The sequence below is a fragment of the Colletes gigas genome, unplaced genomic scaffold, assembly GCF_013123115.1.
Source record: "Colletes gigas isolate AHSC1104 unplaced genomic scaffold, ASM1312311v1 Colletes_gigas_Sc00041, whole genome shotgun sequence".
In the NCBI taxonomy this organism is placed as follows: domain Eukaryota; kingdom Metazoa; phylum Arthropoda; class Insecta; order Hymenoptera; family Colletidae; genus Colletes; species Colletes gigas.
Genome location: NW_025106670.1, coordinates 1,242,711 through 1,267,203, shown reverse-complemented (window position 1 = coordinate 1,267,203; position 24,493 = coordinate 1,242,711). Strand labels below are relative to the sequence as shown.

The 24,493-nt window shown below is 33.7% G+C and overlaps 2 protein-coding genes across 10 annotated transcripts; both read right to left on the bottom strand.

The window, feature by feature from the left end:
• Positions 1 to 980: 980 nt before the first annotated feature.
• LOC122402863 (protein phosphatase 1 regulatory subunit 42-like) lies at positions 981 to 3,769 on the bottom strand. Its single transcript, XM_043406017.1, has 8 exons — positions 3,624 to 3,769; positions 3,372 to 3,565; positions 3,171 to 3,311; positions 2,484 to 2,618; positions 1,815 to 1,934; positions 1,598 to 1,737; positions 1,311 to 1,518; positions 981 to 1,238 (listed from the first exon to the last, which is right to left on the bottom strand). Exons 1-8 carry the CDS (start codon positions 3,646 to 3,648, stop codon positions 1,074 to 1,076), a joined length of 1,128 nt encoding a protein of 375 aa, XP_043261952.1. The 5' UTR covers positions 3,649 to 3,769; the 3' UTR covers positions 981 to 1,073.
• Positions 3,770 to 5,687: 1,918 nt separating this feature from the next.
• LOC122402860 (dystrobrevin beta-like) lies at positions 5,688 to 24,468 on the bottom strand. Of its 9 annotated transcripts, XM_043406007.1 has the most exons (19): positions 22,865 to 22,997; positions 22,622 to 22,792; positions 22,405 to 22,489; positions 17,866 to 18,030; positions 14,682 to 14,898; positions 14,041 to 14,123; positions 13,819 to 13,970; positions 13,265 to 13,373; positions 12,080 to 12,246; positions 11,869 to 11,996; positions 11,697 to 11,795; positions 11,500 to 11,581; positions 11,096 to 11,134; positions 10,890 to 11,008; positions 10,165 to 10,330; positions 9,776 to 10,071; positions 8,094 to 8,239; positions 6,690 to 6,749; positions 5,688 to 6,179 (listed from the first exon to the last, which is right to left on the bottom strand). In XM_043406007.1, exons 4-19 carry the CDS (start codon positions 18,023 to 18,025, stop codon positions 5,917 to 5,919), a joined length of 2,286 nt encoding a protein of 761 aa, XP_043261942.1. In that variant the 5' UTR covers positions 18,026 to 18,030; positions 22,405 to 22,489; positions 22,622 to 22,792; positions 22,865 to 22,997; the 3' UTR covers positions 5,688 to 5,916. The 9 variants fall into 9 exon arrangements, with proteins under 9 accessions (XP_043261942.1, XP_043261941.1, XP_043261939.1 ...); XM_043406006.1 differs by lacking the exons at positions 22,405 to 22,489; positions 22,622 to 22,792; positions 22,865 to 22,997 and adding exons at positions 24,065 to 24,252; positions 24,342 to 24,468; XM_043406004.1 differs by lacking the exons at positions 22,405 to 22,489; positions 22,622 to 22,792; positions 22,865 to 22,997 and adding an exon at positions 24,065 to 24,464.
• Positions 24,469 to 24,493: the final 25 nt, after the last annotated feature.

Below are 24,493 nucleotides of genomic sequence, written 5' to 3'. Positions count from 1 at the left end.
TAGATGTTTCAATGGTTTTATAATTGGAAATGTAATTAATGAGCAGCATGTAGCGCAAAGCTCTTGAATTTTTAATGCTTTTTTAGAAATACTAAATGCTACAATAAAATCTTGATATATATGAATATATTTTACATATTCCATACTGTTCTTTTTTATTAAAGCTATCTCTTTGCTACTTTTCGTTATATTCTGGTTCAAATAAATTAATTTATTACGTTGCTTCAGTTTGCACATATTAAATGCGCATGGGAAATAATTTTCTGGTAAATTAAGATTTACAGATACACAATTGTTAATAAATTGTAAATTTGGTAAATAAATATGTATTAAATATTCTTCTAATTCTGGGTCGGTAACATCTTTAAAAGGATTGTTGCATATTTTTAATTTATACATATTAGGTATGAAAGTTTTGAAGGTTTTGATACTTGTAAGACAATTTGTTAAACAATTCCATGATATATCTAGTTCTTCCAATGCCAACAAACTTTCTTGAATATACATATATTGTATATTGTTACAACTAATATTTAATATTTTTATATTTTTCATAAACTTCGAATTCGGAAATTCTTTTAAACGGTTGAAAGAAATATCAAATTCCCTTAAGTTGGGTAATTCCAAATCTGTATCGATAGAATTTATGTTTTGTCCAGAAATACATATTTTCCCAAGATTATATATTTCCACTTTTTCATCGATATATTGTGTAATATTAGAAGTAGACAAACAAACACATAAAGCGTCATTCAATGTATGTAGAGCAGTAAGATTCTTGTATTTATCTTCCTATAAACAGATTTGCAACATTTTTATTACAAATAAGCTAATAAAATAACAAATTTAATGTTAATACAAATTATTACAGGTGTGAGCTTGGTGAATATGTATTCGTACTCTATTACAAACATGGGATTTCTAATGCTTGTGGGCGCAAGGATAAATTTCTCACAAATTTCATTTGTATTATTCCAGCAATTTGAATGTTTCATATGTAAATAGTCACTAGCATTCTCTAGTCTGCAGAAATATAGTAAATATAGCAAATATTAAAAACAATAGTGCTATTATTACTTGTTTGTAGAGCCAAAAATAGATGTTTGCATAAGTATACAAACACGTCGCCTTTCACAAACATTAAGTGAACTTAATTTCCCATTTTCCATCATTAAGGACACTTTATGCAACCAATCTGCATCTGCTATTGCCAAACAATTAGTTACCATTAATTTGTTCTGTAGGAAAATTTATTTTAATGTATTTGTTTGCATAATAAACTTATATTCCTTGAACAAGTATATAAATACTTTATTAAATGGAGCATGTTTAAAAAAGTTAATAGGCCAACTTTGAATATCAGTCACCCCGGGTGATATTAAAATTTTTAGGATAATATTGCATTCGTCTGATTCCAAACTTTCCTCAAACTCTTCTTTGCAAACGTTCAAGCAATTAATTTCTTTATTTCTTACTTCTGTTACTTTATGTATTTTTAAACCGGTTATACCTAGATCTCTATAAACCAAAAAGGGTTTTCAGCAATTTTATTGTTTAAATATTTCCCTTGATACAATTAAAAATATATTGTGCATACTGTTTTATGACGGAACACAATGATCCTTCTAAAAATTGTTTGCATAGTTCGATCACCATGTTCTCAGTTGTTGCATTGTATTCGACAAAATTTATGTTTCCACAATAATCCATATCAAATATCAACTGCTGCTGAAAGATCTAATAAACAAGCAATACTCATGAATTTCAATTAATAATAGTACTTGTATGTATAAATAGTAAACAAGCGATAGTACTTTAAATTGTGTTATTGCCATTTGTTTCTTTTCTAAAAATTGCCGTTTATTTAATTCTACTTCTGATATTATACTTTGTAGATCATTCTCTGCTTCATTATTTAAACAGTTCTGGTTCTTCTATATTACAAATACAAGTTAATTAATTGAGAACAATTTTGTGCTATGCATAAAAATTAATTATAAGAGATTACTTTTGTCACTTTAATTGCGTAAAGCTGATTTTTAAAATAACACATTACTTTCAAGTATTCTTCATAGTTATTTTTCAATAATTTTAGATATTCGTTTAACTGTTTGTGCAATATTATGTTATGATACGTTATTTGCTTTCTAGAAATAAAAATTTATGTATTTAAGATGTACGAAGACTACTTAAATATTGTTAAACAGTAATATTATTACTTGAAGAACTGATTTTTCCAATATCTCTCTTTTTCGCATACAAAATAGTGATCTAATTTCTTAATATGGGGAAGGTAATGAATAACATACACACGATAATTGCAGAGTGTTACAAAAGGACACTCTCCGTACAACAAGTCCATAAACACTACTGAATACAATTTTTTTAACTGTGATAGATTTTGTATCTCCTTGTAAATACAAACAAACGTTATTATGCAAGGTAAATAATCTATAAATATAATTTATCTAAACATTGCGTACCCTTATGCTGCTCAAATGATTTCCTGCTAAATTTAAATAACGTATCTCTGATTTCTTGAAGGAACTTTTATCTATTTTTTTCAATCTGTTATTAGCCAAATTTAGTTCTTCCAATAAAGTCAATTTATCAAGACTCTGTACAAGAAAATATATATTAGAGATCGTTGTTGTAACTGTTGTGCACATGATACAATGTCACGACTTATTTACTATCAGAACACGTTTATTCTCGACTCGTACTGAATTGAAAATAGTCTCTATCATACAAGCAGTATAATACGATACACGAACGAAAAATTCATTGGTTATGATCACAGTGTTTCTATAGAAGCGACGAGAAACGATTCTTGATACTTTGTTGACGCCTACTGGAGATGGCGAATGTAGAAAAGAACAACCATTATTGCTTCCTTTGCTTCTGGTCAGCTGTAGCGAAACACAGCTACCTGTCGCCATTACCATACACAATGGGGATAAGTAGAGGGGATACGACATTTGTCTATATCGTGGACGAGTTTCAAACTTATAAAATATGTATTTTAATACCATAGGTTTCATTTACTCTTCAATCGCATTTCAGCTAGTCCTGACATTGTATCACATACGTGCACATTATACCTTCTACATAATATACCACATAATTTAGACAGACATTGAGAATATATTTTTATAAATTAAATTGTATACCTGGAGGCTGCATATATTGTTTCCCGATAAAAATAAAGTCGTCAAGCACGAACAAACTTCTAGATTCGATATGCAAGATATTTCGTTGGAATACAAATAAAGCTTCTTCAGTGGGCAATTTTGCTTGAAGAGCGGTATTTCCTAAACGAATAAAACATTAATTCTGTGGTAATTCACTGACTTTTAAATTTAATTTATTACCTTGATACCACATTCGACTATCCATAGTTCCTGTATGTGAGTTAATTCCGAAATTGCATCCAAGGAATGTAAAATATCGCGTTGACCGATTATAACCAAAATGGAAATATTTTGCCTGGTGAATAATAAATTTTCAAACGAGGCAACTGTAGAATAGAATAAGTATAACTCGTGTTTGCTATTAGTTTCTGTTTCTGCGAAGAAAATTATTTAATGAGAATAATTTAAAGTTTTCCAATAGAAATTCATTACCTCTGTTATCTATAAAATCATCCATTATTAATTTTTCTAATTGCAATTGTTTCGAGTCTCATATTTTTCTATTTTAATACGCTCATCGAGGGAAATGCGCAAAAGTAGCATAATTGTTCTACGTTGCACGTTAATGATTTCATTTTTTATTCAATACTCGTATCATGTAGTTGCTACACAATTCTCGTAAATGTCAATATAGACAAAAGTGATTATGAAAATCATATGAGTATATACACAGAACATTTCGAATGTTACATGCTACGTAAATATTACAAAATTGCGTTGTTCTATATTAATTACAATTCAATGATCATTTATTGGAATAGAGTTTAATTAATCTAGGAACTAAAATTTAAGTATAGTACATAAAACAAATCGTCGGTTTCTCTATCCTTACGAATCGAACAGTCGTAAATGCGATGTAAACGTGATAAACGGCGTAAAGCTTAGGCATTCGATTGTACCGCGTTTAAAAGTTATCGGAAGTTAACAGAAAAAGTAGATGGCGCTGTTGAAATGCCTAAGCGATACGTTTCCCCAAGCATCGCTAATATTTATTTGGTAGATCAACAGTAATACTTATAATTATTTAATTTAATATCTCAAAGCCATTGGATCATAAACATTATTTAAATACACAAATAATAATATACCGATGATAGGAACTTGTAATTCGATTGCAATAAGTACTCATAATATTATAAATTTTTTTGGAATTTATAATCATTATGAAATCCATATAAACGTTATGTATAACACTATTCGTACGAACGGAAGTGCTAATTAACAAGAACTTAATTGCATCAACGTAGAAATTTTATTTATGAATCACTAGCTCCGAGATTTTTAGTATTGAAGAAAATAACGATGCGTTAAAAATGTTCCTATGACGCTTTTATATATTTCATTTACTACAGTTAAGCATTTAATGTAATGGTATATTTTTAAAATGCCATAATTTAGATCAGGGGTGACGAACCGGTAGCTCACGTTGATGGCTCCTTCTTTTAATTTTCTGCTTCGCGTAAGTGTAAAAGAATCTTCCCCTCTTTGCTTATTCTGCACAGTCAGGACAAAGGCCTGCTGGATACTGAACCAGTGCTGGATATTCGCGGGAATTTTATACATGCGCAGTAGAATTTTCCCGCGTAAGATTCCTTTATGCGCATGCGTTAGCTTTCTCCCATAGATGAATCTTTGGCGCGAAAAAGGTGCATGGCGGGAATTCCCACGTTTTGTACAAAATTGAACTTTCTACTTCGAATTAACTTATCGAAGTTCGTCAGCCCCGATTTACGTTTTGAATGATTTTAAAATTTATATCGAAAATTGTATGTATATAAGTTGTATGAATGTACAAAAAAATTCGAGGTTCTGTAACTAAGCCTCCGTTAACAGTTTATTCACTATGTATTTAAAAAAGTTCTTTAATTACATTTACTTACCTCCTTGTACAAAGTTTGGTCAAACATTTGACTTGTGCAAAATTTCTTTTCTAGACAATGTAGACTAAATGTTGTTCGTTATCGAACACCTAGTGTTTTATGTTAATGTCTTTTTAAACTTTTGTAACAAAATTACACGCATAATTCAAATATACGCAAGCAAGGAAATTTCGTTCTTTATGCCCGTTTCTTTGTTTCTTTAGGCCCATATACAATGTATGTTATATTGCATGATATTAATATAATAATAGTATTCAATGCAGTTAATTATAGATATAGAAATAAACGAAAATCATAGAAAATTATTATCTTTATGAAGAAAAGACTATCTTATATACATATATGTATATATATAATTCTGACAAAACCATTAACTTTACGTATTGATATAAACAAAGTTGTAATAATTTAAAAAATAAATAAATGTCTGCGTTTTGAATATTATCCACAATTAACACATTACCGACCGATATTAATCGACTGTTTTACCGACCAACGCTTACCGGCTGAGAGACTACCAATCAACTGTTTTACCGGCCAATGCTTACCGTTACCGGTCGGTAAAGTGTTAACATTACTAATTGCGTAATTTTGTTAAAATTTATATAAAGATGCTACATAACTTTCGCGTGCTGGACTAACGAGATTCGTTTGATAAAAAGTACTTCTTTGGAAATTATTAGATAGTGTCGAAAATCTAATGTCATATCGATTATACTTCACACTAACACCCAGATATATGCCCATCATAAGTAACCCACGGAGCTACAATAAATTATTAGCGTTTCATTTGGTAGCAGTGTTCTAAGCTGTTATAAAGTACATATAAATGCTATTTAATAAATTTATCGATTGACCCATCTCTTCACTGGTTCTGTCCAATTGGATTCATTATCCTCTTCTTTTTCTCCGTCCGCTTCTTCTCTCTCTCCTCTCTCTTGTTCTTGTTCACTGGATGGAGTTGCAGACGGTGTTTGCGACATGTTAACATTGCGCGCCCGCAATTCCGCCAAAAAGTCATTTTCTTGTTGATAGCGACGTTGAAGTTCTTCCCGCCAAGAATTCCCGCCACCGCTGCTATCGTCTCCATCTTCACCAGCCTCGAAGTCTAAGGACAAGAAAATAATTTAATCATAAGCTGATGTATTACACACAAATTTGCTTCGTAACAATATTCAATTTTTGTTATTTTTAATAAAAAAAAAAATACTAACTTTCATAAAATTTTATCACATACATCTATTCAATTAAAATACTCAACTAGTGTTGTACATTTGTAGTACCGATACTTTTATTTACAATGAAACCAATCAAATTATGTCTACAAATTTTTAAATACAGATATATAGCAATTAAGCAACAGTTGATCGACTATTCCTAAGAAGAACTATACAAAATTTCACTGCGGTTTCAATTATTATGGAAATGTACCTGATAATTATATTTATAGTTTGATATTGATATTTAACATTCTGAAATAACAAAATGTATATCATAATGCCCATTCGTTGTAGTGATCATAGTTATGCAAAAAAAGCAAGTGATGTAATATTCTGTAAATGCTCGTGAAGATGTAAAAAAAGGTACAATAATGGTCAAAATTTCAACAAACTCTTACCTAACGGCTTTCTGATGTTAATTCGGCCAGAGTTGTGAGAATGATCCTCCTGGTCTGAGTCTGCAAGCCACCAGGACACATTCACAGGGGGTGCATATCACACACATTCCACAACACGTCTAAAGTGTTATTTGTATAGGAACGCTTATTTTGTTGTTAAAATTTTAGTACAAAGGAAATACTTTAGATAAAATTAAAGTAAAATATTTATAGATTATATTTATCAGAGTATCTAGAATATCGTAACAAAGAATAAGGAATTTCATAATTAAAAATGTTCAAAATCCACATATCGCAAATACAAAAGATAAATAATTCTTGCTACGTAACAAATTTTTAAATAAATGTTAAATTTTGATTTACTTTAATGTCGATTTCAAAGTCATTTCTAAACCCTTGTTATTTTTATTCGGATATTAACGTATAATTGCCAATTAAGCACTTGCTGTTTTGCGTGTAGTGTAGTCTGTGCTATTGCTAGACTAAACTTTGCTAACTCTATGCTAAATGAGAGAAAATAAGGTAAGAGTTACAACAGGCAAATGTGTAGAGAAGGGTGGAAACTAGATATTTACATGTGTAAAAATTTGTTTTTAAACAATGTACAGAACATAGAATATATGTATTTTAAAAGGTTGTACGGTATATGAAATTATTTTAATATATTTGCACGAACATTACTACCAGATTTAAATATAAGCAAAATTATTATTTTTTTTACCTCTCTTGTGAATCCCCCATAATTCACTCATATAGTATTAATTTTGTACATTTTGAAAGAACGTTAAAAACATAAATTTTACTTTCATTTATATTCTATTATATGAACACATATGTACAGCAAAATTTACTGTGTATCTATGTTCCAATCCATAATAAATTTGCAACATTTCTTTTACTAGAAACAGGAAGGGGAATACTAGTACTGTTACATGCCATATAAATCTAATGACATGATAGAATAAAAATACTGTGAAACATGCCTGTTTACACTAATATGAACAATATCATGAGATAAATTAAATATAAAAAGAACACTCATTTGAAACAGATTATTCTTCCATTGTCTTAACCGTTTCTTTAACGAATTGTTTGCTATCTAAAGAAATCATTTGAACTACTTACAGACATATCTCTTCATCGAACAATGTAGTTTATAAAATGATATACATGTTAAATTGATAAGTTTATGAAACATCAATCGTTACCTCTCAAAGTTGCCTGACTTTATTTATTTAAAGGGGTAAAAATTTCTATCGCTTATACCTAATCGAAATATGTAATTATCGTAGACCTGTATTAAATAAAATAACTAAGTACAGATTCTTGTGCCATTGTAAACTACGTAAATACTTTGCATTCATTTCTGATGCAAATTCTATTGTAACTTGTAATTAAACATACCTGAATTTAGTTCCCTCACGAGTGTTGACATGGCATTAGTAACACTGTCAGCAGCTACCAACAAGTCGTTTCGCAAAGATCGGCCCAAGCTATTATTCGCGCTGCTGGAACCACTTCCTGGCAAGCTGTTTGTCCTGAACGCAGACCTGATATCGAAAATCTCTATTTTCTTTGCACAAAGCAATTTCCAAATAATAAACTAAATTAAGTTTATGTCATGCCACGCTCACTGTTCAAGCATCTATAATTAAAAATATACTTTATTTTTGACAATGAATCATAACGATGTTACAAAATATGGAAATACTTGCAAATTTTACGCTAGCAGTATTCTATCGCATGCATCGTCAAGTGGAAGTAACTTCAAGAATATCATCGCATAAAATTTCCGTCGTATAAGAAAATAATTTAGTTCAATCCGTGGTGCATTGTGCAGGTTTTCTTTGCGATACAAATTTTAGCCTGTAAGACTAGTTAAAAGTTTTGAATTTCACAAATAAATCAAGGTATCGAACGAGTTTAAATCTTTCTTTCTGCCTTCTTTTCTTTTACCGTATCGTGTATGTTTATTAGAAAAATAGCAAACTTTGCATTATATTAGTAATAAACATAAAACATGTAGGTAAATGGACGAACATTAAAAATAAGAGATAAATAATACACATTACCTTAATTTATTAAAGACAAAAGAACATATGCGCAATAATTGTACAATTCTATAAAGTGTAACAACATTTTTCAAGTGTACAATAAAAATTTGTCAACATGCTATTTAAAGTGCATTGACATTAAACTGTTTTATTCTATAAAAAATACGCATGCTTGCAGTTCCACGAAACTAATTAAATGCAGCTGTGAAAAATAAAAATATAATCAATAACATAAGACTATAAAAATCCAATAGAGCCTAAAAGCGTCACAAAGTAGCAGAAAGCAATTAAATGTATCAACTTTATCTAACAAAAGAACTGAAATTAAAATTCGCAGTATCGTTTACGTAGGAATGTTTTAAAACATAAAAAATTGTCTTACATTCAACTTGTACTAAACTTATTGTTGTTACTAGCTGAATAAAAATATCTTCTCGTAAACATTCGCATGCAACAATTAAAGGTATCATTACTTGTGCTAATTTTTATACAATGTGCATTTACAGATCTACTACATTCAGCATTGTTTGTTCAGAAGAAATCAACTTTCGAGTACGTGTGCATACAAATAAATGTAATCAACGGATGTGTTATATAATTTTTTTTTGTTAATTAGAAGATATGATTGTAAAGCTATTTACATTTTCAATTTGATTCCTTCTTATAACTTAAATGATGTAGTAATTTACTTAATTAAATATTAAGTAATAATGACTATTTCAAATATGGCGCACAGTGTATGGATGGATGTAAATAATGTATAAAAAATTCTATTTTATGTCCTGTAAAAGTCAGCAGTATTAACTTCTACGAGATTATTAATTAAATATTGATAGAAATAAAGAAAGAGTTTTTCTTTATTCTGAATGTATCTCTAAATATAATTTTTTGCTAAATCGAGGAATCAGTATACTGTTAACCGAGATAATTCATTTAACAACGCGTCGAGACGATGATTGTTTGCTTTGTTTTATTCTTCTGGACTATTTGTTCACTTATCTTTTAACATATACATTTTATATGCCTGCCTACCTTACATCACCTCCAACGCACGACAAGTTATCTGGAATAGGATTTTGTATCGTTCCAAGCATAGCATTACTCGGTACATTTGCTACTGACGTTGTTGGAACGGAACTCTGGTAGCTTTGAGACATCTGCTGTTGGCTTTGCGATTGTTGCTGTTGTTGTTGCGGTGTTGTGGACAGTGGACCACCTGGGGTTGGCGGTGCAGATCTACTGCTGGGAACAGCACCAGGTGGTAAGGGAGGCGACTTTGTACTCCGCGGTGAGCTGTTTGGCGTCGATCTTGGCGACGCCTGATGATTCTATAATCATTGTCAGTTTCCAGTATTGTATCACAATCGTGAAATCAAAAGAAACCTTACGAATAAAGTTGTACATTGCATTACGCATACTACCTTTAACATTTTCATTAAACTTTCTAGCTGTATCATTAATTGTTTTCTAGAATCTTGCAACGACGCCAAATGACTTTCAAGCTCGTCTTTTCTTTGCCTCAGAGCTCTCAGCTCTGACATTAATGCAGGATTTTCTAATCCAGCTGCTTCTATTTCTTGCTGTCTCCTGTAGTTGGATTTAATAATCATATAAAAAACGTTAGATCATAGGTGAGCAAGTACTGGAATATCCGCTGAACCGGATATTCCATTTCACTGACTAGAAGCTGAAGCAAGAATGTATCATTGATGTTGTGTTTGTATGTGAATCTAGTGAGTATTAATATATCAGATAGAATACATCTAAACTAATTTATTGTAATTAAAAGTTTCTTATTAAACGTATTTAATTTTTCTTCTTTGAAATAAGAAAAGGAAGTTCAAGAAACACAGAATTCTTAAGAGGTGGGAGATTCAGTGGTTTCAGGCAAATTATTCTTCGCGTTAGAGTTGGATTGGGTTCTCCTCGATTTTATGTGTACAAAATACGAATGTAATTGCGTAAGGGGATATAAAATTGTAACTGTTAGTATCATTGTGATGTTTTCAACTGTAATACGCACGCTATGCAACCAAGGTGACGAAGCGAAACAGAATGTTCATAACATGCGTGATTCTAGGATGGTTCGACAGGATGATCTCGAGGTTTAGGCTTGATATAAAGGAAACAAACGACACAGGTATACCTTAACCTTGCAATCTCGCGCATTATTTCCTTGTTCTTTGCCTCCAACTGCGAAATAAGTTCACGTTGTGCCCTCGAGGCATCTAAGGATGCTAAATTTGCATCAGACGGCGCCCTACCCTGAAACAAAAAATTTGTTTTTTCTTTTACGTTAAAGTATAAACATTTTAACATTCTTTAAACTTCGCTTGAAACTTGCATACTTACTGCTTGGTCAGCTTGTGACATTCTGGATGCGGCACGAGGCTGTCAACGTAGTTACGAAATTATAATTAGTGGCGCAATGTCACGATACGTTGCAGTATTTAATTTTATTACTCTAATATTATCACAAAATATTATGTGAAAATCGTAATTAATTAAAATATTCATCCTAACTTAATAAAATTAAATACTTTTCAAGTTTTCTTTCTAAATATATTACTTCAACTCAAATAATTTTACTCTATGTATGGTTGCTTATGCGAGTACAGTGCAACTACAGAATTTGCATGGTACTTAACAGAAATATTAAACACGTACATGCAGACATATGTGTAGAGGAAAGTAAAGAATGTGCGGTAGAAAGAATTACGTTATCATGGCAGAATAGGGTAAAACTGATATCTTACCATGGTCCTAGCTTCCTGAGCCAACCTTTGTGCGTATCGTGCTATTAATTTATGTTCATCATCCAGTCTTGAACTATCCATACTGTATAATACCCAAATAAAAAAAAAAAAAATAAAAAAAAAAAATAAATAAAATGTGACTTTATATGGATATTTCACAAAAATAAATGTGCAAATAAGATCGTTCGATTGTTTACCTCCTCAAGGTAGAACGGCTGTCCATGGATCCAGAATCGAAGGGAGCCATAAATCCTGGATCTGGGAAACCGTTGTGAGACGGTAATGGCGACGGTGGGCTGAAATTGCAACGAATTTAATTACTTAAAATGTTATAGATCAAAGTTAAAGAATATGTATTGTGTAACTCACACTATGTGTGACAAATCTAACGTTTTCTCAGGTTGCTCGGGGAATCTTGGTAAACTATTCTTCCCCTTCTCAGGTACGCATCTGAAGCTTTTCCGCAACGAATGTCCAATTTGCTTGCTGGGCGATTTCTGTTTGCGAGAATAGAAATGTTCCATTAGACACGTGCCCGTCTATTGGCACAACTTTGAAACCTCAACTCCAGAATACGTACAAAACTACTGTACTCCCTCGTTTCGTGATCGTTATTATGCGTCCCGGAAACTTTGCCGCGCCAAAAACAGTCTTGGCAGAGCTGATACGAGTGGCATTTCTGACATCTGTATCGGAACCCGGTGAAGTTCTCTTTGTGGCACGCGTCGCACATTACCGGATGAGCCACTGGAAAGATCACGCGTGGACCAACACAATCACCCACTGTACACTTTCTAATTATCTAATTATTCTAATTAGTCTGCTCGAATTAAGTAATCGATACTCACGGCAAAGATCCTAACCAAAAAATGACTTTAAATCAGACTTAAAGAGGTGGAGGGAGGAATACAGTTCGCTGTTACCTTTTTGAATTCGAATTACGCGCCAATTTTATATGATTTGTTAGGAAAATATGTGTATGAACGATGGGCCACATTAGTTCAATAATAAATAAATATCCACAGGTGTGAATTGATTGGTATTACGAGCAATAGAGAAGAAACTATTTTAACGATACTTTGGACGTTTGAGCCGCCATCTTGGTTCTCCTCGGGAACTTATAAAACGATACTACGAATAAATAAAACAAAGGTATGAACTATGAATTAAATAAGAATAGAAAAAAGAGAAAAGGGAATATATGAATGTTATTTGGTTTTAATAATAAATAAATATCCACAGGTGTGAATTGATTGGTATTACGAGCAATAGAGAAGAAACTATTTTAACGATACTTTGGACGTTTGAGCCGCCATCTTGGTTCTCCTCGGGAACTTATAAAACGATACTATGAGTAAATAAAACAATTATGCGTATCATAAGAGTGGATAAAGTGGTATTTACAAGTAGAACAGTAAAAAACAAAGGTATAAACTATGAATTAAATAAGAATAAAAGAAAGAGAAAGTTTAACATTCTGAGTAATATTTAAAGATTGCAATACCAATTAATTTCTATACATGGATATGTATTATTAGGAAAAAAGAATTCCATTCCGGTATATTGATCTTGGCAATGGTTTCACTGATGATTTCACTATTAAAATGTCCTGTGGAATGTTATTGTTCCTGGAATTGTTCCCCAGAATCGAACATTTGGTCCATTCCGCAGCCACGAGATCCTCCAATCATTTGAAACGTTTTACACACATACAGAGAGAAAGAGATTTTGTATTCTCGGTAATTTTAAATCGTGGGAAACTCACCGTTCTCAACAGCAGCCATTCTGTGGTACAATGGTAGCCAGATTAAACAGTGCGGTCCTGGATCAGACATAAGCGTGTCCAAAAAATCGTTAACCGTGACTCTCGAGTTCTGAAACACGGTACGACACCATTTTCATCGCTTTCCCGGCTCACATCAAGCCCGAACAAGCTCTACGCGTTATCCAGTATGTATCAGGCGTACAAATGAACAACACAAATTATCTTAACACTAGATTTACGGAGATATTTTTTTTTTTTATTAGCAACGTATGTTTATTGATACTTTTATTTATTTTTCTTTTAATTAGAATATGTATTAATTGTATAAGATGTTGAAAAATAATATTTATAGGGTCCAGAAGCGTGAAATTTTTCTGAGATGGAATTCATCAGCTGAAAGATGGCTGACAGTTATAGAAAGTAATGACAATTACTTCCATTGAACTTATTGAATTTATTTTCTTTTAGAATGAGCATTGAATGTGGCTGAAAGAGTTGGATTATTCATTTGTACACCCAATACTTGAAACAGAAGTTCAGTTCAGCGAACTTACTTGGGGGAATATTGAACTGGCAAGGCCTTCCGTGTATCCGAAAGACGGCGACTCGTAAACCGCAGCAGTTAACGCCAGAACTTCTTTCAAATATTCGGCGAACCTCCAATGTATCATGTGCCCATTTCCGTCTGATATTTGCGAGTATATATCTGCTCGATAAACGGTACCAATTAATTTCTAAATCCTACGCACGCTTCTCAATGGAAAACAGTGACTTACAGCGAAATTTGTCCATCAATTTCCCAGCGCACAACGTGGCCAACGCCACTTTCACCGAGAACACCGATATTTTATTGTTCTCCCTGCGAAACATTCGTTTTCACATTTCAGTCGATGATCGACGAGTACCATCGTGGCCAACAAGTCCTCTATCAACCTCAAAAACTTCTGTTTGTTATAGTTTTTTATTACTTTGTCAAGCTTGCCCTAATTGAAGATTTTTTGGAACGTTTAGTTCTGAATTTCATTTTCAAAGAAATCATTGCTGTGTTTTTAAACTTTCTTTCAAGTTAACTATTTTCTGGGTCAATTGTGTCGTTCGATTATTTAAATTATCTGCGTTATTTGAGTCTCTGAGAATATGGACGATATAAAATAGTTTGATGTATTATCAATTGACAAACGAAACTTAAAATTGAAAACTTTTAATAATTTTAATTGGATAAACATTTTTCCATAAGTCGCTCTTCATACCAAATATGATAGTTTTTAATATGGATTATTTATGATGAAATAGAATTGATTTATATCGTTTAATTCTTTGATTTACCTTCCATTTCTTATTTCTAGTTTCAGAGTATTTGGTTCAGGAACTTATCAGCCACTTTGACGTACTTTTACCATAAAATGATTGTGTATACCCTGTAGTATATGCAGCAAGCAACCAATTCATCAGCAGAGCTGTTGTGGCATCGACTTTGGCTTGTTGCGAAACGGGTACTCGTTTATTAAGGGCATGAAATAAGGAAGACAGTAAAGTTTCGAGCCTGGATACCCCCAGCGTGCTCGATGGCTCCAATGTGTTTAAACCGTTTTCTCGGAACGCCTCAATTACATTCCATATGTCGACGTTATGCACTACGCAGAAAACGTGGAATTCATTGATTATGGCTGATGAGAATGCTTCGAGGGAATGTTCAACGCGAGTTAATTATTGCTCGACTTATAAGTATTGCGAGATAACGACGATTACTACTGCAAATGCTCTGGAAAATATAAAAATTAGTGCAAATAATTTTTTATTCAAAATTAACGTGCTCCTGATAACTGTTTTTCGAAAAAAAAAGAAATATAATTACGAATGTGTAACGCTTTATAATAAAAATATGCGTAAAAATGGAAGTAGAAGAGATTTGGCTGAACATGCCAAAAATAAAGTTAAGTATAGAAGCACTGTAATTTATACGCTGTTAAAAAATAATAATCTATTGAAATTAGGTAATTGGTATTTTGAAAAGCTATTTTTACCCTATAAATTGAATATTTATACTATATTAATTGAAATGAGGGATTCTAGAGGCCAAAATAAGACGTAAATCAAGAATACCAATTTGTTGATGGAGGCTTCGTTAAAAAGTTATTAACAATTAAATTAAAAAATTTCAAATCGGTATAAAAAAATTATATTTAGTTACAGGGGTTAATTACAATAATTTTTGGTGAATAGACATACCCCCGAAATCCTACCCACTTTCTAGAAAAAAATTCGACAAAGTGAAACTTTCGGCAAAATTTAAAAATTTCAAATCGTTATAAAAAAATTATTTTCAGTTACAGGGGTCAATTACGACCATTTTTAGTCAATAGACATACCCCCGAAATTTTACTCATTTTCTAGAAAAAAATTCGAGAAAGTGAAATTTTTCGACAAAATTAAAAAATTTCAAATCGTTATAAAAAAATTATTTTCAGTTGCGGGGGTTAATTACAATCATTTTTGGTGAATAGACATACCCCCGAAATCCTGCGCATTTTCGAGAAAAAAATTCGAGAATGTGGTCAAATTGCCGTTCAACAGCCACAACTTTAAACGTTAATAACTTTTCAACGAAGCCTCCATCAACAAATTGGTATTCTTGATTTTCGTCTTATTTTGGCCTCTAGAATCCCCCATTATAATTTTTCAGTTCATTTTTAAAACTTGTATGCAGCAAAAATGGACGATCGAATGATAGTTCTTAAACGTGCCAATAACTTGTACGTCGAACAGCTGAATAAGCATAAAAGTTAATTGTTAGGAAACACATAACCGCGTAACGCGCCAGGAAGAATAGATATATCGAATACTTGTTCGAAACATTTCTAAAGGCGGATGAGTCGGACAAATGTGCTGCAAACAATGGCTTCTGAATGCATCGTTGGCTATGCAAACCAGATTTAATTTGCACAATGTATATATCGCTGTGGTTGCTAACTACCGACACCTCAGCTCCTTCATCATGCGTTTTACAGCACGCTTTATCGTAACAAGCAGAGCGAAAGACGCTCGAAGCATTTAAAATCGAAAGGGGGGAACCACCCACAAGAACCAACACAGTATTATCTGAACCACTCATCTGTTACAATACTGATGGCAGCGATTTGGCGGAGATAATTCAGATCAAACGAGAAGTATTTCAGATCCGTGGAACACGCCATATCTGACACTGAACCCGTGGGACAAGATGCAAACAATTTCGGACTCCTGGGACTCGATATGGACAATTCAATTATTGAATTTAATGCATGCAACCTTGGACTCGTGGAATACGATATGACATGGGACTCGGGGGATTCGATGCGAACAAATTTGAACTTGTCTTCGATGTACGATTCGACACGGACAATTCTGAAGTCGTGGAATCCGATCTAGGCTATCGTGGACTCCTCAAATCAGATAAGGACGACACAGACCTGTGGGATTTGATACAGAACGAGTTAGAAAGGTTAGGAAATATAGAATTGTTTCGAACTGCAAAAGTTCTAGTCAAGAGTGTTACGAGAAACCTAAAAGTCCAGCTACACATCAGTTGAATGTCCTTTTTGCATTAGAGATGGGAAAGGAAGGTTGGTCGAGCGCTTGCGAGAGAAAGGATCCCTCTGGCGGCAATTACTGGAAGCGATGGGACCCCACAGGTACTACAGAGGACTCTGAACCGGTTCTGAATCTATTTTCAACACAAAAATTTTGATTTAACTAATATTTAAGAATGATCATTGCATAGAAAGGATTCATGACTTATATGAGACCGCCAAAAGGGGATTAGAAATTTCCAAGTCTCCAAATTTAATTTCCTTAGCCTCTTTTGGCGTATCTTGGCATTATCATGGATTCAGGTTCCTGCCTATCGAGTGCCCCAGGAACGAGGTCGACCAAATCGATTTCCACAAGTTTCAAGATATCCGTGCCGAATTCTCCAAGCCCGAGTCGTTTGTATCTCATGGATTTAAGATTGATTGCGTCTAGATTGGATAGGGGAATTTTTATACGAAACAAAGCTTGTTCTTTTTGATCCTTTCATGGTCTGTTGATAACATTAGCCCATTTTAGCGTTGCATTTTGTCATCGACACCTTAGCTTCCTTATGTGACACCCAAAATTCGGCGGCAAAGTGGAAAAGAGTAGCCAAAGTTCAGGTAAACTACTGCTACCTTTGATTAGACACGCATTGAAATAGCAAGAGATACCTTGAAAGAAAAGAGTCGGTCGTTTTGTACCCATTCTATTAGTCAATATTAGTTCCATTAGTAATTTAACAAAACAAGCTGATTCGAGATTATAGACATGTAGATAATGCTTCAAAGTTTCAGGATAAGAGATTGAACTATAAGTACACTGCTCCAAATAATAAGTTCACCTACTCAAACGACGTTTTAACATATTATATCAGATATTTGGTACAATTGATAATTAAGGACTCCACTATTGTTGTATTTCTTTTGTTTTTATTTTTTCTCTCTATTATTAGAAGTTTTAATATGAAGACTGAGAAAGGTGGAACACAAATTGTTTTAAGCAGTGTGTTTCTTATCTTATAGTGGAATCTTCTTTTATTATGTACTCACAGTGGACCTTCTTCTGGATGAATCTCAACTTGCAAGCGGTGCGGTACGATGCAAATCGAATACTGTCGAAATTTTGCTGTCGCATCTCTTGCAAAAGCTGCAGCCGACTCGCCTCACCGGAGCTGCTGTTCCCTGACCCTCCTGCTCCATCCTCCGCCATTTTATCTATACGAAAAAAAACTGTGATCAGTACTAAACCTAACACGACTTACCAAAAATTATTGGAAAATAATTTTTCCAGAATTTTCGATTAGGAATTTTTTTCTCGAAAATGGGTGGGATTTCGTGGATATGTGTAATGACCAAAAATTATTGTAATCGACCCCTGTAACTAACTATAATTTTTTTAGTAGGATTTAAAATTTTTGAATTTCGTCTAAAAATTTCACATCTTCTCGAATTTTTTTCTCGACACTGCGTAGGATTTCGGGGGTATGTCTATTCACCAAAAATGCTTGTAATTGACCCCTGTAACTAACTATAATTTTTTTAGTTTGATTTGAAATATTTTAATTTTGATGAAAATTTCACACCTTCTCGAATTTTTTTCTCGAAAGTGGGTAGGATTTCGGGGGTATGTCTATTCACCAAAAATGCTTGTAATTGACCGCTGTAACTAACTATAATTTTTTTAGTTTGATTTGAAATTTTTTAATTTTGTCGAAAAATTTCACACCTTCTCGAATTTTTTTCTAGAAAATGGGTAGGATTTCGGGGGTATGTCTATTGACCAAAAATGATTGCAATTGACCCCTGCAACCGAAAATAATTTTTCTAAAACGATTTGAAATTTTTTTTTTCGTTGAAAAATTTTACACCTTCTCGAATTTTTTCCTAGAAAACGGGTAAAATTTCGGGGGTATGTCTATTGACCAAAAATGCTTGTAATCGACCCCTGTAACTAACTATAATTTTTTTAGAACGATTTGAAACTTTTCAATTTTGCCGAAAATTTTCACACCTTCTCGAATTTTTTTCTAGAAAACGGGTAAAATTTCGGGGGTATGTCTAATAACCAAAAATGATTGTAATCGACCCCTGTAACAGAAAATAATTTTTCCAGAACGATTTGGAATTTTTGAATTTAATTGTTAATAACTTTTTAACGAAGCCCTTTTTAATCGCGGTTTGTTTACGATTCAACTATTACACGCTCGACAATAGATTTACCTCAGCGGTCCAATAACCACATACATGCTGCGATGGTCCAATCGCAGTGTGGTCGATCGCGGTTCAATCGAAATAGGAAACATTGTGTTTCAAAGGCAATATAATACTAACCAGTCCTATACATATATTCTTACAGGGTAAATACGCTATTTAAATGTATTATTTACTTCTACATAAAGTAACATATACTATGATTGAAAAGAATTGAAATATAAAAACTGTTATTATAATATCAAAAGGACTTAAAAAATGATAAAATAATTTACAGAAAGTGCAGATATTGTTTTTAGTTGGTTTACTGTTTTTTAAGTTTTAAAAAAGATCAACACCACGATATTTTAACTTTCTTATTACTTTTTCTTTGTTACGAGTTACTTCATTAAATATAGTAGTTTTACTTTGTACAACGCTAAATATTTAAACGTGAAAATCGAAGACGTTTAACGGTCGAATAACAGTGCGTAAATACGTGGCGCTAATTGCATAACGTAATTATCTTGCAAGAAAATATCGAGGTGGCAAGTTTTAATTAACGCATCATCGACTACCTTACTATCCTTGCTGTCTTAAATAGCAGTAGACATGAAAATTGCATGGCTTCGAAGGTAATACCTTCCCCAGAATATTTAAACAGACAAATCGATCCGTAATCCCCTCCATCTATCTATCTAATAATACCTTTCGTGAAAAGATACAGAAATAAAAATATCTGTGCACGAACGAGCAGAAAAGAATATTACAACTTTAACAAACACATCTAATCAAACGTAATAAATATAGTTTGCAATATTATTTTGAATTTATTATTCCCAGTGCAAGATTTGTTATTAATTTCGTTAATTTTACAAGCCCACATAGTATTGATACTATTGTTATTTATTGAGAAATCAAGATATCACGACTTTGATATAAATAGCTTGCATGGGTCAAAATGGGCCCGTTGGTCCGCTCGACGAGGTTTAATATTAACACTTTACCGACCGATAGCCTATTAATCGACTGTTTTACCGGCCAACGCTTACCGACCGATAGCCTATTAATCAACTGTTTTATCGGTCGACGTTTACCGACCGATAGCCGATTAATCAACCGCTATCGGTCGGTAATGTGTTAATATCAAAGTATTTTAAAAACGCTGTGTTCTAAGAAAATGATGTTTAAAAAGCTTTAAGGTGATATTACCCTTTAAACAGTTCAATGTATCCCGCATGACCTGCAAAGACCGAGCTACGAGAAGGTTAAATCTTGTTACGCAAATGGCGCGAATAGAAGGTTCCGCCGCGAAGGGTGAATCGGCATCGACGGTTCACATTGTTCGCCACTTCGAGCTTTAATTACGCGCCGGAATGAACTTCACAACAGCTTTCCGGGTCGAATGTTCCGCGCCATAGATTTCCAACCAGCAATTATGTTTTTCCAGATTCGAGATTCGAGAATTCTCCAATTTACATCTCCAGATTCGGGGATTCTCTTTCAAGAGAAGATTTTCACAACACAATCACGAACACTATTTAACATGGTCTTCTATTTACGCTAAACGGAGCCTGAAAATAATTTAAAAAAATTTAAGAAAATTTAAGAATTAAATTAGCGTTGAATTCAACATATACAGTATTTTTTTAAATCTTTGAAATTGAGAGAATTGTTGTATGGAGAAGTATGGCTGGGAATTTATTGAAAAATCTTGATAATTCTCTAGCACGATCGCTGGCTTCCAGCAACCGGTATTCGCTTGGAAATTTTTTCGTGCGTTTTCGTAACGCGTGCATCGATTCTCCGTTCCGCTCGATTGGTTACGGGATCAAGCTACAGTAACGTATCGATAATAATACCACCGGAGTGTTCTAAAAACCGAAGGACATCGATTATTCCGTGCAGGAATTAAACGTTGGGAGCGGTAGCGCGCGGAAAAATATTTCAGCCGTCGAACGTGTTTGTAGATGCACGAGTACGCCTCTATCGTGCCACACAACCATGAAACCTTCTCGCATGACTAAAGATTCTTTGATGTCTCTATGAATCCTACACTTCTTCTGCAAACAATTCTCAAAATAGGCGAAGAAGAATGCTAGAATCTCCATTATCCGTATTAATAGGGACCAGACGCTGTGGAAATAAAGGAATTTTAAATAGAACATCTACAATTTTTTCAAAAACATGTGTAATGATAAAAAATTATTGTAACTTACGATTTGAAATTTTCTAATTCTATGGAAATATTTCACATCTTCTCGAATTTTTTTCTCGGAAGTGGGCAGGATTTCAGGGGTATGTCTATTCACCAAAAATGCTTGTAATTGCCCCCTGTAATTAACTATAATTTTTTTATAACGATTTGAAATTTTTTAATTTCGCCTAAAAATTTCACATCTTCTCGAATTTTTTTCTCGAAACTAGGTAGGATTTCGAAGGTATGTCTAATAATCAAAAATGATTGTAATTAACCCCCGTAACCGAAAATAATTTTTTTATAACGATTTGAAATTTTTGATTTTGACGAAAAAATTCACACCTTCTCGAATTTTTTTCTCGAAAATGCGCAGGAATTCGGTGGTATGACTAATAATAAAAAATGATTGTAATTAATCCCCGCAACCGAAAATAATTTTTCCAGAACGATTTGAAATTTTTGATTTTGACGAAAAAATTCACAACTTCTCGATTTTTTTTCTCGCAAATGCGCGAGATTTCGAGGGTATGTCTATTCAACAAAAATGCTTGTAATTGACCCCTGCAACTAAATATATTTTTTTTAGTAGGATTTGAAATTTTTTAATTTCGCCGAAAAATTTCAAATCTTCTCGAATTTTTTTCTCGAAACTGGGTAGGATTTCGAAGATATGTCTAATGACCAAAAATGCTTATAATGGACCCCTGAAACTAGAAATAATTTTTTCAGAATGATTCGAAATTTTTTAACAATTGTTTAATAAAGCCTCAATGAAGAAATTGATATTCTTAACTTTCGTCTTGTTTTGACCTCTATAAACACTCACAATCAGTATAATTCAATACGGTTCAATTGGTATTCATAACGGATTAATAGATTGAATGTCTTTTGAATATTAAGTGCATTAAAGCGGGAAATTGGTTTGGCGAGAGTTATAACGTTAAATCGACTAGGAGAACTGGAGGAAGCAAATCCTCCCGGGATAACTTATGTAATCTCATTGAAGGTTCGTTTTGTGGAGGTTTGTATGTTACTTCATGCCAGCTACAAAGCTTTTTCGCTGATCTGGTTAATATCAACGGCACAGAACAAATCGCAGCCGTGGAATGCACGATAAATGTACCAGGGACTGTAATAAACGGATGGAAAAAAACTATGTAGGTTTCTGCACTGGCTGATCGATAGTTTACGATACTCACGGCGGAGTGTAAGTACACATTTGCGTGCGCCGCTGGCGAATTTTATTTTACGAAAGATCTTATCTCGATTCTTCCGCGAAGTAACCTAGAAAATGGTTTTCAAAGACTATTCACTAATTTCGATATTTAAGAAACTTACTTTTCTCTAAATTATTACAAACACAAAAACTTAATTCTTAATTATAAGTTATAAGTTATAAGTTAATACGATACTGACCTTTCAAAATTATTAGTTAATATAGATTTCAATCTAATCGTAATATTTATAAGCATGGTTTGCTGACTAATTGTGTAAGTCATACTGTTCTAACCAAACAAAAGAAAAAATTCCGTATGAATAATATCTACGTATAATATTCATTGCTGAAACTGTATCGATTAGTCATCGCTAAAAAAGAGAACAAATAATATAAATGCGACGTATTAGGAAGGAATGTATAAATAATGAACGAAACGTTACGTCGTGAATGAACCGGGCGGAAGAAATCTGCCAGCATGAAAATCCCCGAGTTTATCGGGTCTGTCATTTTCCCCGGTACATTTCCTCCCGCGAAACGATTGTGACGCACAAATTGCTGGAAGGATCAAGCCAGGAAACAACAGAGGGAATAGATATCGTCGAGCAGGAAGTTGCGAAGGAATGAGGAACGTGTGGATGCCTAAGTTTGAATCAATACAATAAGTGGGCCAGGTGGGGTGCATAAGATCGCCCGAGGAGACAGAGGAACGGCTGGGAATGTGGGACAGTTTCCGTGCGTACGGAACGCCGTGAAACGGAACGACTAAAAGGCGCGGCCAATTTTGGTTTCAACGTAACCGAAATTTTTCAATCACGATCCGAAGAATAGGATCAAACAAATTACCCATCATTGCGATCCAGGACTAGTGTATGCTATTATAGCGAGTATAGCTAGTTATTATAACGAGAATAATTTATTAGACTATTTTTAAATTTCTAACGTTTCAAATTATTCTTTGAAACGTGAACCTTGAACAGGTATCAACGTCAGGGATAAATGTCAATAATCGGATGTATCGGTCAACTTTAAACGATGTCGTATTATAGATAGAATTTAGTGATTACGTGGCGGTATTTTACGAACGATATACGACTACAATCGAGTATAATGCTTTGGACCGATGCCGAGTAGAGGATGCAACGCGTGTCATACTGTTTAACTAGGGGAACAAACACTTTCGTTGCCAGATAGGTCGTACACTCGGCCCGGGACAGTGTCCGTTATATTACATTAGACACATACGACGTTAATCTTATTTGTTCGAGCTTATCGTTGCCGTTATAATACCCGGTAACGGTAAATAAATAAGGGAACTTAGGAAATTTAAGTTCGTACCTTCACAATCGATGCATAAACCTAGACAGTTAAATAATAGCTACTTTTCTGTTTATTTTCTGTTCTTTAAATCTTCTTTCCGTTGGTCATGAATATCATTTTTTAGGGACACCTTGGGATTAACTTCCATTGGCGGTAAACGGTATTACCGTATATTCAGGATTCACTCTGTCACCGTGTGAATTAAACGTACGCAGGTAATGTAGGTGTACCGGATTATCGTGTTCGATAAAATTTGAAAGTTCGTATCGAATTCGTGAGGAGCACAGAGTGCACCTAACCTGGCTTGCCGGTGTAGTACATACCTCGGACGCTTTCGATGCGCGTCAGAGAAAGAAAGAGAAGAAAGTGGGGTCGCCGTCCCCGTGTCGACAAAGGCTCCTTTGGTATCGTTCTATCACATACGCGACGTCATTAGGACAACCGGCTCTGAAAAAGTTGCTGAAGTGGCGATGGTAACGACACTTCTCACGGGCACTCGAGCTACTGCTACCTGAACACGGGAACTGTCAATAAGACCCGACCGCGTCGATTTCACGAACCGTGGCGGCGAATTCGTTACATTCGCGGCGAATTTCTCACCGCGAGAACGCGTTCGCGTTCGGCCACTTTCGAACCGGAAACCCACGGAATCGGTTCTTGCCACGAGAACTGTCGCGATAAACAAACTTGAGCGGAATCACGACGTAATGTACATCGCGAGCCTCGCGGCCATCACTGATTTCTACTGCCAC